At 41.8% G+C, this 17417-nt stretch overlaps 2 protein-coding genes across 2 annotated transcripts in view; one reads left to right on the top strand and one right to left on the bottom strand.

Annotated features, from left to right (window-relative positions):
- The window catches only part of LOC143166699 (uncharacterized), a 114581-nt gene extending 107644 nt beyond the window's left edge, over positions 1-6937 (top strand). Inside the window, exons 70-72 of the mRNA XM_076351292.1 lie at positions 2097-2216; positions 2656-2795; positions 5843-6937. Coding sequence (XP_076207407.1) covers positions 2097-2216; positions 2656-2795; positions 5843-5858 — 276 coding nt within the window. The 3' untranslated portion in view covers positions 5859-6937. The remainder of the gene's footprint in view (positions 1-2096; positions 2217-2655; positions 2796-5842) is intronic.
- Positions 6938-8179: 1242 nt separating this feature from the next.
- RMI2 (RecQ mediated genome instability 2) lies at positions 8180-12453 on the bottom strand. Its single transcript, XM_076351502.1, has 2 exons — positions 12120-12453; positions 8180-10912 (listed from the first exon to the last, which is right to left on the bottom strand). The coding sequence occupies exons 1-2, from the start codon at positions 12388-12390 to the stop codon at positions 10764-10766; spliced, it is 420 nt and encodes a 139-aa protein (XP_076207617.1). The 5' UTR covers positions 12391-12453; the 3' UTR covers positions 8180-10763.
- Positions 12454-17417: the final 4964 nt, after the last annotated feature.

Raw genomic sequence — 17417 nt, forward strand, 5'->3', positions numbered from 1 at the left:
ATACCAGTAATGTTATGCCTCTTTGCTTCAAAGAGACTTAACCTTAATTCATGTAATTTATCTTCAGCTGAAAATAATCTAAATCTGAAAACATTCAGGTGCACATAGCCATTTGTGAATGCAACTGACCCCCCCCCCCAAAAAAAAAAGTAGCCTTACTGTGCTCTCAAGCCATGTTGACAGGATCCTCTAAATCCCTTCAAGCTTAATCTGAGAATCTATTACAAAAAAAAGAAACCAGCATCTTAGTAGTAATAAGATTTTGTGACTCTTCCCTTTATCTTCTCTCACCAGAAGATGTCCGAGTTCTGGGCACAGAAATGCTACTATTTTCAGCTTTATTTCAGTACTGTACTTTAAAAAAGAGGATTGCTGCAAGTATCTTGTACCTTTCCTTGCTGTTGGAGAGATCTAATGAGTTTGCAGCCTATGTTTATGTTAATAATGGGGCGGGATCATGATGTGACTGACTGTAGGTATAATTTTCTTAATTGCTACAAATACTAACTTCTAATGTATTCATAACAATGCAACCATCTAATGCAAAACTACCCAGAGAAGTTGAACTAAAAATAATAATCAATTAAAAGCAATACATAAGAAACTCACTGTCATAAACAAGCTGGGAAGTCACGTATGTCCTTGAAGTGGCTGATGGCATAATGGCTGAGTTTACACTATTGATTGGTAGGTTTTATTTGTGGGCCATGGCATCTTTGCAAGTGCTGTATACTGCCAAGAAAAATTTATAGATGACTCTAGCTGAACTCTGTGCTGTTTGCGGTCATATCCCCTTCAGAAAAAAGTAATAAAAAGACTCACTTGCCAATAATGTACTGTTGTCATAGATCATTAAAGCAATGGCCAGAAATACGAATGCGCCAAGTCACAAATTCATGCAAAGTCTTAGAAACTTTTCTAAAGCGTTGGGAAGAGATGATACGGTGGAAATACCCAGTTCAAACAGGCAGTGTATTCAGCTGTGCTGATAAAATGGAGCTTGCAAAAATCCTTCCTGACCAGAAGTTTTAGCACAACTATATGCAGTACAGAAAGAGAAAACACAGTCAGGTTAAATCTGGCCAGGTACCGAAGCCTGAAATAAAAGCAGTCAGTCTCTGCATTGCTGGAGTCACCTCACACCGAGCTATAAACTCAGACTGGCAACTCGCCACCAGGAGCTTTATTACAAGCCTTCTTCATACACTGACCTTGCAAACGACGTCCTTGAATTTCTAGTGTTACAAGACCAGCTGCTGTACAAATGAGGAGGTTAATAAGGAGACTGCAAATGTCTGACTCCTGCAGGATGAGGGTTATCTGAGAGATTAAACTGGCAGTTAATTTTTCTTAGTAATTAAAATAACTTGAGTTTACACTTGCTTAAAGAACTTCTAAACTCAAAGATTTGCCAGGAATTTACTGATTAAAAAAATAGTAAGTTGCTGATCTGATACAGAGTACTAAACCCAACATTCAGTCAAAACAAATCCTAAGAAACTTTAGCAAATGCTGCTCATTACTAGTTCTGTTAATATTTGGTATCATCAGCTTTTGACTGGTGTGCTAAGGGACCTTACCTGAACCATGTACAACAAAAATCCATTCACACTTTATTGTCCAAAAATGCTTGTAATTGTGGGGACCTCCAGTTTGGGTTTTTTGGGTTTTTTTAAAGCCTTCTTGTTGTTTATTACCTATGAATAACCCAGCAAGGATATAAAGATTTTTTTTTTTTCTCCAACAAAAAGTTCTAGTAAAAGCACTAGATCTGCCATATATAATAAAAGACAACCAGCCAACTACTTACTGTCAGCAGCCACCCGCCAAAATCCTTCAGTGAATAACAAAATCAATAGGAAAAGGAAACAACGTCTGTAATCTGTAATATGTATGAGACATACATTTTTGTTTATGAAGAGTGCAAGGTACTTCTCATTATTAATGAACAATAAACGTTAATCAGAGCAGTGCACTGAGCTGCCCGTATCTGCCTTCAAACCATTTCACACTGGAAATCTGAAGAATTCAGGCTACACTGATGTTTAAAAAAACCAAACAAAAAAACCCAACTTGAGAAATTCTGTTTTTCCCAGGTGAACAAGTGCAGTCTTGTACAGAAGAAAGTGAAACCATGTCCAATTACAGCTAAGCAAAAAGTCTGTAAAGTGTTTTTTGAAGAATCACATTCACTTCTTAGGAACTGCTTCAAAGTTGTAAGTATAACTGCAGCCACCAAAGGACTATCTGAATACGCAAATGTCATACTTCAACAGAACACACATAATTGTTGCAAGGATATAGAAGTTTAGTTGCGGATAACTTTAGAAGCAATCAGAACAACAATCCAGACAGAAAAAAAAGTGTTATATCACCATAAATATAAATTAAGGTCCTTGACATCCACAAAATAGTGGCATGACTTTGCACCACTCTTTAGCATACAGGTCTGGAATTTGGAAATACAAGTAAACCCCTCAATATCAGGAAGAGAATACAGGTTTGTGAATGGTCCTAACAAGGGGGTGGGGGGGCAAATCATATTCCTTTTCAGTTCACCTGCAGGTGTATTCACTGCCAAATTGCAGTCTCCAGAAGAGATATATGCCTGCACGGTGCATGCCACTCCTCTAAACAATCCCCTTTGTGTTAAAGGTAGACCCTGAACCATTCTACAGCATGTGTACGTACGACGCCTGTGAATCACATGAGTTGAAGGCTGCCTGCAGTTTAGCAGCAGCTTTTGTTCATTTGTGCAACCGAAATTTTGTCCCTGTGGAAATTCCTCCTCAGTGGTAAGTTTCATTTTCTTTTCATCCTGAATATGCTGGCTGCATTGCTCCAGTACTTACCTGTCTGTTATTCAAGAGCACATGAGAAAATAAAACTAAGGAGTCCGACTATGGGCATGAGCAAAAATGATCCTATCCCTGGAACTACTCTTCTTCCTCCTTGTCTCTCACCCTTTCTGCTGTTCACTTAAAAGCCCACCATAACCCATCCGATTCATACTTTCTAGTGGCTCTCTTATTTCCTCCTAATTTGCTATGTAGAAGGAGGCAGAAGGATACTTGCAGAATATGGAGTTCCACTTCTCAGATACTATTTTCATTTCAATCTTTTTTTAATCCGAATAATACATTTGGATTCATCTTAACAGTAATACCTATCATATAGACACACTGTGAACATACTCAGTGACTTATTTTTGTGCTTTTCAGCCTCTTTTAAGGAAATCTATCTTCTTTAAACTTAAGCTAGAATTTCAAGATTATCAATACTTGTATTTTAATGCAGCTGTCATCCGGATAAGCTGTCTTCCGGGAATCTGTTTAAAAACGCAGAGCAAGCTGATAAGCCTGAAAAGAGCAGTAGTGCTGGCTTGAAATTTTTGGCATTACAATCCTTGCCCATTTCCATTGTTATTGTGCAAATTAGTTATGGATCCTCACATGTTTTGGTGAAGGTGCACACACTGCTGCATTGCACATTGCTGCAGAAACTAGATTAGGACACTCACTGCTCTAGAAGAGACTGGAGTCGTGTTCTGCTGACTGTATCTGTATTACTTGGTAAGTAAGTGCTGAATATTAAGGAAAGAATTCTTCTTGCATAAAGAAAAAAACCTGTGTAAGTAAGTCCACAGCTCCAAAATACTTGTTAGTAACAAAATTTAGTCCCCTCTTACTTATTTTCTTCAGTTACTGCATTATGACTGCAGTTACTGCAGTTACGCACAGTTCAACTATACAGTTGCCATTTCCAGTACACGTCACCTTATTCCAGTCCAACTTAGCTATTTTGCAACATCAAAACCTAAAGAACAAACAGCTGGCTGTGCTGGAGAACAGCAGTAATCGAACACCTTACCATTTAAGGATGAGAGCGGCTGTATATTTAGGCATTTTCTGTATTATGTATATTCACTTATTTGCACTATACATCTTTTCTACAGGTTTTTTATTAAACTCCATCTCCATTGGATATTCTGTGTACAGTACCTTCTTTGAACTGTATTTATTGACTACAAATTGCTATATAAATAATGATATATAAACAATGACAACTTGTACCACTTGAGTAATATTGTTGACTATTTGCTTATTGCTGTCTTAAGAGAAATAACCGCGAACATCCCCAAAACTTATTCTTTTATTCATCTGCATTGTTATTCCTTAGTTTAGACAAAAAGAACCATGACAAAGCCTTCTCTGAAATTTGCTATATGCTTGTATTTCATTGAATGAGACCATTAGAGGAAACACACATACACATTATTGTCATACTAATTACTGACACATTTGCCCAAGTAATAACTTAAGATGTAATTATATTTTTGCAAGACTGCAATGAAAACATTTATTCAAAGTAAATGACAGAATCGTGCAGAAGAGCCAATTATGCTTTTGCTTGAAATGAAGCACTTGGGTTTACGCTCCTAACTTTTATGCTCCATGCTTTGCTAAGGCTTGGTAATGAGAAAACAGGATGGGGTTTTTAATATATGCAATGAAATGTTATTAATTTGCATTTGTAAACTCACTACTCTCTCAAGAGGGTGATTTGGTGACTACAAACATATTTGCGGTATGCTTAAACATTTTAATATTTACAAATATTTGCTGAATTCTCACCCACTAAGGAAGGGAATAACTATCTTTGTAGATGATTGTGTTAGCCATGAAATAAAAACCTAGAAAAAGAACACTCAATATATATGTGAGTGCATCACATGCCTACACTCCCATATGCAGTAATAATGCCACCTGTCATTATCTGCCTTATGTATTCAGTTCACCTAGTGTATGAGCAGTAGACGGCCATGAAATTTCTCGGTAGTCTCTTGTAGGCAGTAAGTGGTTGTAGCTCCAATAGTTTGTATGAACTCTTCGACATATGAACAGAGATAAATCTTGTTAAAGCTGAGCCTGAATATTCAGTTGAAAACAGAGTTTTAGAATGGCTCGGTAGCCAAAAGATTGAAGTCAGCTAGTGCTGCTAGCTTACATTATCCATCTTTGAAGAAGGGGACTGGTAATACAGTGGATCACAAGCTCAGTTAACAACAACAACATGCCATTAAAGCATGCTATTAAACAAGCAAAATATTCTGGGGATGTACACATAATAAACATATTTAAGACAAGAAATAATTCTTCTCTATTCAGCTTATTTTATGCATCCAGGTTTGAACACCATGTTTTAGTTAAGAAGTTGTGAACCAGTTGAGAAAAGTCCAGAGCTCGCTCTCTGGGGAAAAAATAGAAGGGCTGAGGAAAGATTCAAGTTAAGTCTTTAAATAGGTAAACACACTAAAGAGAAGGAAGTGCAGTAAGTCCTGCAGTAAGGGAGAACTAGGTTTGATATTGTGAAAGAGTTTTTAACAGCCAGGCTAGTCATGCATCCTAACCAATAACCATCTACGGTCATGAGAACAAAAGGGAACATTTCAGTCAGTAATAGCTACCTCTGCACTACTTTCTGGAAATTCGTTCTTGTCAAGGATCTTCCACTGGATAGCTGAACTAGCCAGATCCCATAAACTTTAGTAATAAAGCTGCTCTTTGCCTCCTAAATGTGAGTTTATCATAAAACATGAAGAAAGAACCTTACATCTTTCTTTCAGTTTAGTGTAGCTAAGATAAAACTGTATCTAAAATGCTAGAATACTTTTCCCACAGCTTTTTGATAATGTCATAAATATATTTGATGCTGTTTTTCCCATCATAGATTTCTTGTAATTCAGCATAAGTAACAGCTTGTATTGCACGTCACTTGTTACTGTCTATCCTTCAAGTACTTACTAACCACTTAACTGGATGGCATCTCTTCTTCATTTCAGCTTAAGCCAGTTCTGAATGGCAGATACCAGCCCTGAGGATGGAAGAACCCTTTCAGCACCCAAAATAAAGCAGCTATTTTAGGTAGTCAAGCTAGAAGCAATAGAAGGGAGAACAGTGAAAGTGTGAACAAATTAGTGTTAGGACTATGAATATAATGAAGCATATATAGTACAAAAGGAAAGCTTTTTCACCCAGAAACCTGAAGGTAAGAGGAATGATTTCAGTACAGTGACAAGAAATTATAATCAACCAGAAGAAATTGGACATGAGTGTCAGTTACTTTAAAAAATTCTCCCATTCAGTGGCAAAATTGTCTCTTCACAAGCCTTGAACCATAGCATGAATACATTTAAAAGATGACAAAAGGTCTTTTTCCAGCTCAGATTAGTACAATCTACTTTGTGAAAGCAGTGTACTGGCTTTGAACCTGTGCAGAGATGCTGACTTCTTTTTTTCTCTGGAACTGAAACTCAGCTGTTCAGTAAATTCTGCAGAACATGACCTTTTTCCAAGGAAGTGCCCCAACACACAAGAGGACTATGATAGAAGATGGTTAAATAATTGAAAGCATTTAATCATTTTCTCATTTTTATGCTGGTTGATTTCTCCCTTATTAATGTGTACATTGTTAAATGAGAAACAGCCTTCTGGTATCTGTTCACCAGTTTCACATTCTCCCTTTGTGTCTCTAGAACCCCCTTCTCAGAAATCATTTGACACATTGGGAAAAGGTGACCGGTACCTATCCTATTCACAAAGTAGTCTTAAGGTGTTACAGATACTGTTGTGTGAAAGTGTCTCATCTGTTAAATTACTTTCTATATTGTAAGTCTATTGATAAAAAAATGCATTACGTTTGTCCACACAGTACCAGGAATGCAATTACTCCTTAATAAAAGGTAACACTGCAAAATCCTTCAGATGTCTTTGCACAATACGCAAACATTGAAATAATGGTGTTCTGAACTATGAAATAATGTTAATAAACATTTGACTTCCTTATTTTTGTATGAGAGTACATCTTTACTGATTATTCATAAGAATAAAGTTGTACTGATCTACAGAGTTGGAACTGGCTGGGTTTAAATGACTCCCACAGTTGTTCACAGAGATGAAAACAGCAGCTGGCCTCAGTTATCTTGTGTATGCTGCTTTAGTCTACGCTTGCTTTCTGAACACTTACACTGTAGTTTTATACAAATTCTAAGTAAAACATGATTCTCACGCTAGTCAGGAAAAATTCCTACAATTGTTAGGATTCCCAGAAGCATGAGATGCTGTTATACAAAACATGGCAGAAATCCACGTCTTCCTGTGTAGTAAGTTTGTAACTGCTTACTTACAGAGAAGACGTGTTTATAATGAAGCCAAAATTGTATGAAATCGTTCTGAAAGTTAAAGAATATTTATACCAGTTATTGATTAAAAAAAGCATAATCTTCTTCCCAGTCACTTAATGCATGCTAAGCATGCCAAACACCTTTGAAAAAATACTGAGGTGACAGTTGCAAGAACAAAGTAAAATGTCAGCAAGTAGAGCAAGATTCAGAAGAGCTGCTTTACTTTTCAGCTAATTGCAGCGCAGTTAGGGATCCAGAAATACAGAAAAGAGAAGGGGTTTAACTATGTGCTAGCTGTAGACAGCAACACTGAGTTGGCTGCAGATACTGGGACTCCTGGAAGCTGCATATAACGTACCACAGGTGGTAAAGAAGCCAATTTAAACAGCAATAAACATTTTAAACTACAGCCATTGTGCTCAGCACGTTGACAGATGTCTCCGAGATGTTCCCAGGTTATGCAAGTGCACGTTTTGTGTCTAGATACTCATCAGAGAGGCGAGAACCGAAACGGGCACTCCCAACGGGACTGAAGCCCATGAGGTTCAGGAGGCTGGGTCAGCGCGGGCGCTGTGGCTCAGTGACCAGCAGGCGGAGCCAGCACCTAGGTCAACCGAGACCTCGGCCCCCCGGCCCTGGCGTAGAGGGGTTGTCCCCAGGCTGACCACGGCAACAAGGAGTACAGCAACGCAAGTCTGGACAGAGCGCCATTCATACAGAACAGGACTAACAGATCGGGGGGGGGGGAAGATGAGGGGGGGAAAAGACCACACTTCATTTTCCAATACCTTGTTCATAATTCGAGTTTAGCATTGATTTATAGCATCCATGAATAAAGTCGTGTCTGCATTTTTTTTGTATTGGCAGCTATGCCTTTCCTATGTGCCAGACGGACTACTGGTGTTAGTGGAAAGGCAATCTCTCTTTCATGCCTGTTCATAAAATAACTAGCAACAAACATGCAGTAGCTTCTCTCAGGTCAAGAGGTTCTTCAAATGAGCTTTGTAAAACCTTTAATGAACCAAGGAAACCATCCATCCAAATGATGTTTAAGTATGTCTTAATCACTGCATGGTAATGCCTCATCTTGGGAATTCGGAAATGGAAATACTACACCACGCTCCCTGCCTAACAGAAGCAAGATGTCAGCTACGCTGTAAGGCAGCTCATATTAGCAAACAAGTCACTGAATAGGAAGGTGACAGAGGATTATGTGGGGAAGCACATTCTAGCAGTCCCTGATGGCTGAAGAGCAGCCTCCCTGCCTGCTGCAAGCTGACACACTCTTGCAGGGGAGCCTGCCAAGATGAGGTGATGACTCAGTGCAAAAAGCATCCCTCAAGCCAACTAAAAGATGTTTGTGATTCCTCATGGACATGATCCTCCAGGAAGGATCCCCTTGGCAGGATGTGACTGAATCATTTCTCAGGTCGAGCCTTCAGTTTCAGTATTTCAAAACTGGCTTTTTTCTCTGCACTACCCCTGGCTTTATCAGGCCTAAACTTGTAGTAATAATCCTGCACATTTTAGAACACCTTGACTGAAGTAATCTGAAATGTTTATGCTTCAGATGAAGGTAATGCAGTACACAAACTATGTCGACCTATGGAAAACGCATAAAAGCCATTGAATAGCTCAGGGATCTACACATCACACAATACAAATGGTTCTGATCTTGCCTCCTGACTCACTGGAGACCAGGAACTTCTGCATCTGTAACTCATGCCGGTCAGAGCAGTCTGAACATGCCCACCCACACCCAGCTGTCCTTGCAGGAGCATAGCGAGGTTAAGTCATTCTTCCAAGTGTGAGTATTTTTAGTGCCTACAGCTCACCTTCAACATGTCCTTTATATAGGTCATATAGAGAAACGCCAGATCTACAAAGTTGACAGACATTTATGCATACCATGTAAACTCTTACGCTCCAAAACTTTTAGTAGCAAAGTTGAGGTTTTGGAGGATCTCTTGCAGGCTGAGAAAGTTTGAAATACACAGGGCCTCGCGTTTCTGCCAGTTGAGTTCCCCAGATACTGGTATGTGCTCCGAGATAAATCCAGATTTGTTCCAGTTATGACAGAGCTAACGCAGAATGCACAGAAGCCTTCCTGCAATCTACAGCCATTCTCCTGCCCTCTTCAAGGTCCAAATACCAAGCACGCTTAGCTTTGACGTCCCCCTCCACAAGACAGGGCTAGAGATCATTTCTGAAAGGCTACAGCATTCCGCAAGTGGATTTTTTCCCAGCATTAAAAACAATAAATAAACCCAGACTGCCAAAAGTCTGTATGTGGGTTTTGACATTTCACCAGCAGGGTCTCAGAGCACAGGACTTCCATTATACAACTGCCCCTGATATGAGCTGGCTTGGAATACTAAACTCAAGGCTAGAATTGCACTCTGAAATCCAGTCCTTAATCTGTAACAATCTCATTTAAAGATCTACTTAAAAAGACAGTATTTAATTTCCATGTGCTTTGAAAACATAATCCCACAATTTTAAAATTTAGTTACCACCACTTGATTCTTGTCTTAAATTGTACAGAGTACAATTAGAGAGTATCTTCCCTTCCTATATGCATTCCTAATTAACATAACTGTATTGCTGGACAATATAGTCCCAAACTACAAAGCCATACCACAGGCCTCAAATTCTCTTTAGACAAGAGGGGAAATAAGAGTAGTAATAGTTCTGCTTTTTAAAGGTTTTTTGATTTGAATTCATAGGGTTTTTTTCACAGGAAGAAGAAAGAAACCTAAAAATAAAATATACTTAAGAATGACAACTAAAAATAGCATACATTGGAGGAAAGGAAACCTTCAAGGAGAAAAATGCACTTGGGCACAGCAAGCTTGTTTCATGACGCGGTGAAAGTATTTGCATCTTGAACCTGGAGAACCTATTTCAAGGAATCCTGCATCACATCTTTTCAGTTAATTTCACTTCACTGGAACACATGGGTTATTACTGTACCACTTTCGGTATTTGAGAAACACAGAAACCAGAGAGGTATTTAAGTACACGACTCTGCTTACAGTTAGAGAGAGACATCTGTCTTACAAGTAGAGTTTACTGACATGGTTATTAGTGAAAGAGAAAACACAGGCAAAGATTTATTTCCAACCACAATCTAAATGGACTGAAACACATTTTGCCTTCATTCCACGTATCAAGTTCACCCTGGTAACACGAGTTCTGTGCAGCTCTTGCTGCCAAGAATACACTCCTATAGGAATGACTATCTAAACACATGTTCCTAGAAACAGCAACTAACCTATGTAGAAACACATAGTATTCTGGATAGCATAGACATGTTACTCAGAAAGCATCAAATAAGTGTTTCTCAAATCTGTTGGTATAAAAAGCAACTGTGAAAGAGATGAACATTGTGATTATTATCAGATATGCACAGATCCCTCCACTTAACTCCGAGCCTGACTTCTCTCTTCAGTTTACTCCAAGAGTAACTGGTGGTTGGTTGAAACCACAAATACACAGAACGGCCCAATGTTCTGCACCAAAAAAAAAAAAAAGAAAAAAAAAATACATTTCCAGTTATTTTAGGCAGAAGAAAAAGTATCTAGGGGATGACTCTGTGCAAATCCTCCACTTCAAGGCTCCACATATTCTTATGCACGGGGTTTTCAGACAGATCTGTCATCTTTATTGCTCGAAGAATAGGCTCAGGACTGCAGGACCGCACCACACCCATCACCATTACATACTTCCCTAAAAAAACAAGCAAGCATGAAATTTAATTAACCCTTGTATTGTCATTTTAATTCAGAAAGCAAAATATTTAAAACCAAGTAGTTAAACAGTTTGAATTAAAGCTGCCAATACTTGCAAGAAAACTCAAGGAACTAAGATTGCTTAGTACTAAATTTCAGAAAAAGGCTTCATCATCTGTACAGCCATTTTTACAGTAGATTTTACTAGATTTTCACGTACAGTAAGAGTTAAAACCAGCACACAATTCCTCCTTCTGCTATGAAGTGGAGGGAGGACAATTCAGAAGACTGAAAATTAAGCAATGTGGGTGTCTTGTATCATAATTCCTGCGATGCTGCAGTCCAGCACTTCTCCAGTTGAATTAACAGTACTGGTGAAGGAAAAGAAAAAAGAAAAAAAGAAAAAGAAAAAACCCTATCCTTGTTCCTAGACTCACAGGTCCTCTCTGCAGCACACCAGTTTGATCAACCATTTCCTGTAACTGTGGAGAACTGAAGACAGGCCCTACCCTTACTGGAACTCATACGGGAAGACAGCATAAGTCTTCATACTGACTGCCACAAACACGCTCCCCTGCTGCAGCACACACTGCTCCTTCTCTGGCTACTACAGCAGCACAGCTTTTTCAGGATGCCTCTTCTATGAATGATGGTGTATGTGAAAGCATGCCCTCTTTGCAGCTGCGCAAGCTCAGCGTGCCCCCCCGACACATACTTGACACACAGGCAAGAACCATTCTCCACACCCCACGTAGCCAGTGGGCATGCGGGCCTGCAAAAGCCTCCTGCCTTCAGACAACGGGAGCATCCAGCACCCCTGCGCAGGAAGCACCCTTACATCGGTGGGCAGGAGATAACCTCGTGTACGCGCGCCCAGGAGAGCCGCACGTGATGGCCCACGGTGCAAGGGAGAACGCCCCCGGCCGCCCGCCCCCAGGGCGCAGGCGGGAGGGTGCCGGTGCACCCACCGTCCCCGGGCACCGCCGCAAGGGCTGTGTGCCGTACCCTGCGTGTGCCCCACGCCTGTGTACCTGTCCCACCTGGGGAGTGACACCTTTCACAGGCTCCTGCGGCGTGAGGTGAGGTACCCGACGGGTGAATTAAAGTAAATACGGGGAGGGAAAGCACCCCGCAACATGCGGGGGGGGAGCCCCCACCCCCCCGGGGGCCGCTCAGTGCCCGCCCCCCCCCCCCCCGGCCGGTACCTGCGCTGAGGCAGGGCCGCCCTTTGGGTACCTCCTCCACCCCCAGCACGGTGAAGGCGCCGCTGCCATCCTGCAGCCGGGCCGAGCCGCCGGGCGCGCCGCCACGCTCCACCTCCAGCACGGTGCCCTGCATCCACACGGCCCGCAGGCGTAGCGGCGCCCGGCCCGCCTCCGCCCGGCCCAGCTGCCACGTCCCGCCGGCGCCCCGCACCGCCCCCCGCAGCTGGGCGGCCAGCACCTTCACCGGCGGCCCCGGTGCGTCCCCAGCCATGCTGCCGCGCCGGGAGGCCGCCACGGCCGAGAGCGGCCCGAGGCGGGTGAGGGGAAGCCGGTACCCGCGGCGCGCAGCCGCTAAGGGAGGGGAAGGGCGGGAAGCGGCGCGCGGTCCGCCCCGCCCCTCCGCTCCCCGCCCCAGCGGCAGACGTTAGCGGTGCCTCGAGGGCCGCGCGCGCTTGGCGGGCCCCGGCGCCGCCACCTGAGGGGGGAGCCGTGGCGCCGCCCGGCCGCCGCCGCCGCCGGGGAGGGGCCGGGGGAAGGCGGGGACCGGCCTCCGAGCCCGGCGGCAGGCATCGGGGCCTGGAGGCGGCGGGGGCGACGGCAGGCTGCGTTACTTCAAAATAAAGACGGGCAGCAGCAGTCTGCTTGCTCGTGCGCGGTGGTTGAGCCGTGCGCCGCGCCGCGCCGCCTTGTTTTACTGTCACATCAAGAGCGGCATTCACGGTGCCTCCGCGGTGTTTCTGCCCCGCTGCTGCAGGGCTGCTCCGCGCCACCGCCGCTCCGGCAGCGAGAAACCGCTCGCCTGGGGAGGGCAGAGGGAGCACAAAGATCCTTCTCCAGAACTGGACGCGCCGCCTCACACACCCAACACATCTGCTGTTTTCTGCGTGAAAAACAAAAATGGCTTCTACGGATAATAAAGTACTTGGCACAGGTGTGCTATTTTTGGTGCCAATTTCAAACGAGAGAAGCGACTCCCAGGTGGTTTACCTGCTCCCAACAAGCCACCCCTGCACAGCTGTTCCAGTGGCTGTAATTTGTGACTTGCTGAAAAAAGCGTGCCATTCACCGGACCGCTCTGGGCCAGCACCCCCCTCTTCCACCGGTGATTATTTATTTAGAGCCTCTCCAGAGTTTTAGAGCAGCTGGTTTCCATTTCACCTGAATTCATAGAACCATAGAATCATTGAGGTTGGAAAAGACCTCTAAGATCATCGATTCAATTCAGGATTGACTCCTTTATGTGCAAAAAACAGTGTAAAATCTGATTCAATGGTTCGGTTTGAGCAGAAAACACTTTTTGCTGTGTCTCAACTTCATCTAGTAAAGTTGCCCTGCAGACTGGTTTCTGCTCTTTGCCCCCACCCCAGGGTTACCCCAGTGTAAGACTCACCCACACCTCCCAGGCTGTTGGAGCCATCCCGGGTATTTTTCCAAGGTATTTCTTCACTACTTAGCAAGAAATGATCATTTAATGTTTACTGTGTAGTTGATGAAGATCCTCTGGTTTTGTGAGAAAAAAGAAAATGCAGATGCTGATTTTCTCAGGGATGCTTTCAGGATATCTTTTTACTGTATATACTTAAGGGGAAATCTGGAGCATAATGCACTGAAAGTATAGGCAGCTTTAAGCTGGGAGACTTGGTAATTCCAAGGCTGTTAAGAATTTATGTGCTTTCTGTTTATATTACAGATGGGCTAATTTGCTTTGCCGCAATCTGAAATCCTTGATACGTTGTGGTTTCCTTTGGGTGGGTGGGTTGACATTTCATTTAGAAAATAAGCCAAGAAATAAGCTAATGGAAAAACGGGAGAATGGAACAAAGAAAAAGAAAAGAATCAGGAAGACCAAGGGGATAGATTCCTCAATTTCACAAATTCTGTGTTACCTACAAAATGGGTAAAAATACATAAAGAACTGACTCCCCTGCAATCATTCTTCTTTAAAGCAGATTTTGTTCTCCATTAAAATAGCCAGTTACTTTATTTAAAAAATCCAGTTTTGTTTTGAGTAGCAAAATACATCGACCTTTTTTTCTACTCACCCATCATGTTATGAATTATTTATTCAGCACATCTTTTTTCGAGAGATACTTTCTGTTTAGAGACATTCTGTAAATGGGACTTCATTCCTTTTATAGTGTAAGGAAGCAGTTAACTTTGTTACCATTTACAGTAAGAATAAAAGATACTATTGGTAATAACAATAAAAACACTGACATCTAAGCACAATACAGAATCATGTAATCTGGCAATCAAATCATACGGCTTACAGGAATAGAAAGACATTAGGTTACTGTATATGAATCAAAATTTGAGCAAGGCTCACAGGAGAAGAATATTTGTAATTTATGCCCCTAAGCTGCAGTCACTTGACAGCATCAATACTTAGTTTCACATAAAAAAAAATAATTGTGCCAAATATTGATAAAAGTATTGTATTCCTATTTGTTACTGTATAATAGGAGGGTCTAATGCTTATTAAGCCATTAAATCCACAGATGAAGGCAAGAGCTGTACAAGAGTGTAATCTGCAGGAGAGACTAAAAAGTCCCTTTTAAAAGATTTTTCTTGAAGAAACTGTGTTTTGAGAAGAAGGGCAGAAGCACTGGCAATCTGCACCAAGAAATGGATTTGTTTTCCTAAACCAGAAAATCCTTATCTTTCAGCAAAAAGCAAAGTTATACTGAACTATCTGCAAAGGTCTTACTGAAGAACTGGCTCAGCTCTTACATGTTCTGCAGCTGCAGGAAAAATGTCTGATGCCTCAACAGACTGTTTTCTGGAGATGATCCCACAGCAATCATCCTCTGATATAAGGGTAGCAGGGGCAGCTCAGCACACAGTTGGAAAAGGCAATGAGTTGGTGGCTGACAGGCTGTAAATTACACTGGATTAAATTTGAGCACATTTTCTGAGAGCATGCTGGATGAGGCAGTTTTGGTTTGCGTGGATTAAAAAGAAGGAATCCGTTTTCTTCTGCCTGCTACTACAATATGTGCCTTTCTTCAAAGCAGTCTTCAAGGCCGTTATTCCTCATGCTGACATGCATGTGAGATGCTGTCACAGTATGGGTAAAAAAAGGTCAGACTACACATAGATAAGATAGTCCAGAGTTCAGCAGGAGCCAGGTCTCCCTCAATTACTCTGGCACTGTTTTGTTGGTATGATGTCAAGAGAACTTAGAAAAGAATTTGACCCTAGATGTCCATGAAAAGAGATTTCCAAAGCAGCGGCAACTTGAAATCTTCTGTCTAGCTCATACCTTTTCACACTCTCACTGACAGTACTACTTAAACTGGAAGCAGTTCTCTGCTCCCCTCTCTAATTTTGGTAAAAGGCTGGTATTACACAATCAAAAAGTCCTTCTTTGCCTTGGCCAGAAATTCTGATATTTTAGAGTCTTTCATCCTACCCAAAAGAGTTTTAAAAAAGATCTCAGTCCCAGTCCATTAGTTAAGGTGTACAGAAAATTTTCTTCAGTTTTATTTCTCAGTTTCTCTTTCCTAATACTGAGAAGTCACTAACTAGACTTCAAAAAAAGTTTTGGTTTGTTTTATTTTTTTTTAATTTGGAGTCCAAGTAACCAAGATTATTTTTTGCATATATATTTTAGTATTTTTTAAATACTTGTTTTCAAAACAGGGCTACCTGGAAGCTCCACAGATGAATGGATGAAAAGTCACGAAGCGTAGAGCTGATAAATACATGGATCATAATGGTAATGTCAGAATGGCCCACAAATGTCCATAAAACAGCAAACTTGTCTGTGGCAGCCCAGAAGCTCAGAGGATTTGAGTGTGATGGGGACAGGCCCACAGCAGCTCTCCATGTGCTCTGTTCTGCAACCTGCTGGCAGGTGCTGCTCTGTGTTAGCATCTCTTGCAGACACTGGCTGCCCACAATCACAGAGTAAACTGCAAGTGATTGTGTCTTTTATATCCTTCTTCAGTAAAAGGAAGCAGCACACAGGAGCTAAGCATAACAGAAGCGAGATAAGAAAACAATACTTTGTAAAAATGCATTACTCCATAAGTGAGAAGAGGGATCTGAGACAAACTGTCTTCCTTTCCCCGGTATTCATATGAAACGTCACTGCAGGACAACTTTTAGCACAGACAAGAACTGTCAAGTTTCACCTTTAAGAGATCCATCCTAGTTTATGCTTATTTTTTATAGTGCACGCAGAACTATATGAAACCATCACAAGAATATAAAATTCACTTGTTTCCTGATGTTTGTTTTGTACTGCATAAAAGATGCAATGTGGACATGCTGACATACTGGATGAAGTCTGGAAAAACATCCTCATCCTTCAGGGTTTTTTTTTTAGGCTACCTCATCATCACGGAATTTAATTAATTATTTGAAATTAATAGCTCAATGGGTTGGAATTAATGGGTTGAAAGTCAGTCATGTTTGCATCCCTAACTTGAACTTCTGCTGCTTGTAATTTACGCTTTGGGACTGATCAGTCTGGCATATGGATGCTAAGTTACGTTCAACCAGCAATTTCAAAAGACCTAGAGCCCGGCAAGTCATCTACTGAAACAGGAAAACTCCAGGTGCAACTTGCCAAAGTTTTAGTTAGCAGGTAGCTCTGAATGAGTGACATTTTAGAAGTGACTTGTCAGGTAAATGTGAGCAACAGACATCATAATACTAACAACAACAAGAACAAGAGTCTGGCCTCTCCCATAGCGTTGTCAAAACTGCATGGGAGTCACTCTAAGGTAAGACAAACTAACTTTTGTGGCAAATGCTATCAAGTAAAGCATTAGCAAGGCACCGTCTCACACTCTTTTTTCTTGAGAACCTTGTACGGATGCTGTACGTTGCATGTTAGCATATGGTTAGTGGAATCGGCAGAGGATTACAGCAAGAGTCCTCCTGCAGCTGCCAGGAGCTGACAGCTGCACCCAGTGTGTGGCAGAGGAAAAACAGCATCTGGCTCAGGCACCTCCTCAGAGAGGGTGGAAACATTAGGTTGTACAGCCAGCCTTAACATGAGAAGTTATTTCATTGCTCTCACTGTCACGCAAACTTAACCAGTTCCTGTCACTCACCACACATCCCTACTGATGGTAGCCTACAGGCTATGAAAACAGTGCAATGCTCTCCAGCTTAGCTGACTCATTTCATTTACAAAGAGTGCTTAAAGGAAATGCTTAGAGAGCTCCAGTCGCATTCTGCAGAAGTGGGTGTCACCTGTTTATTCCTTTCCATGCTATAAATATGCTGGTATGTAACTGAAAGAAATCAGCGTTCTATGGAATAGGACTATGACATGATGAAAGAAAA

Source organism: Aptenodytes patagonicus, chromosome 13 (genome assembly GCF_965638725.1).
Source record: "Aptenodytes patagonicus chromosome 13, bAptPat1.pri.cur, whole genome shotgun sequence".
Lineage (NCBI taxonomy): Eukaryota > Metazoa > Chordata > Aves > Sphenisciformes > Spheniscidae > Aptenodytes > Aptenodytes patagonicus.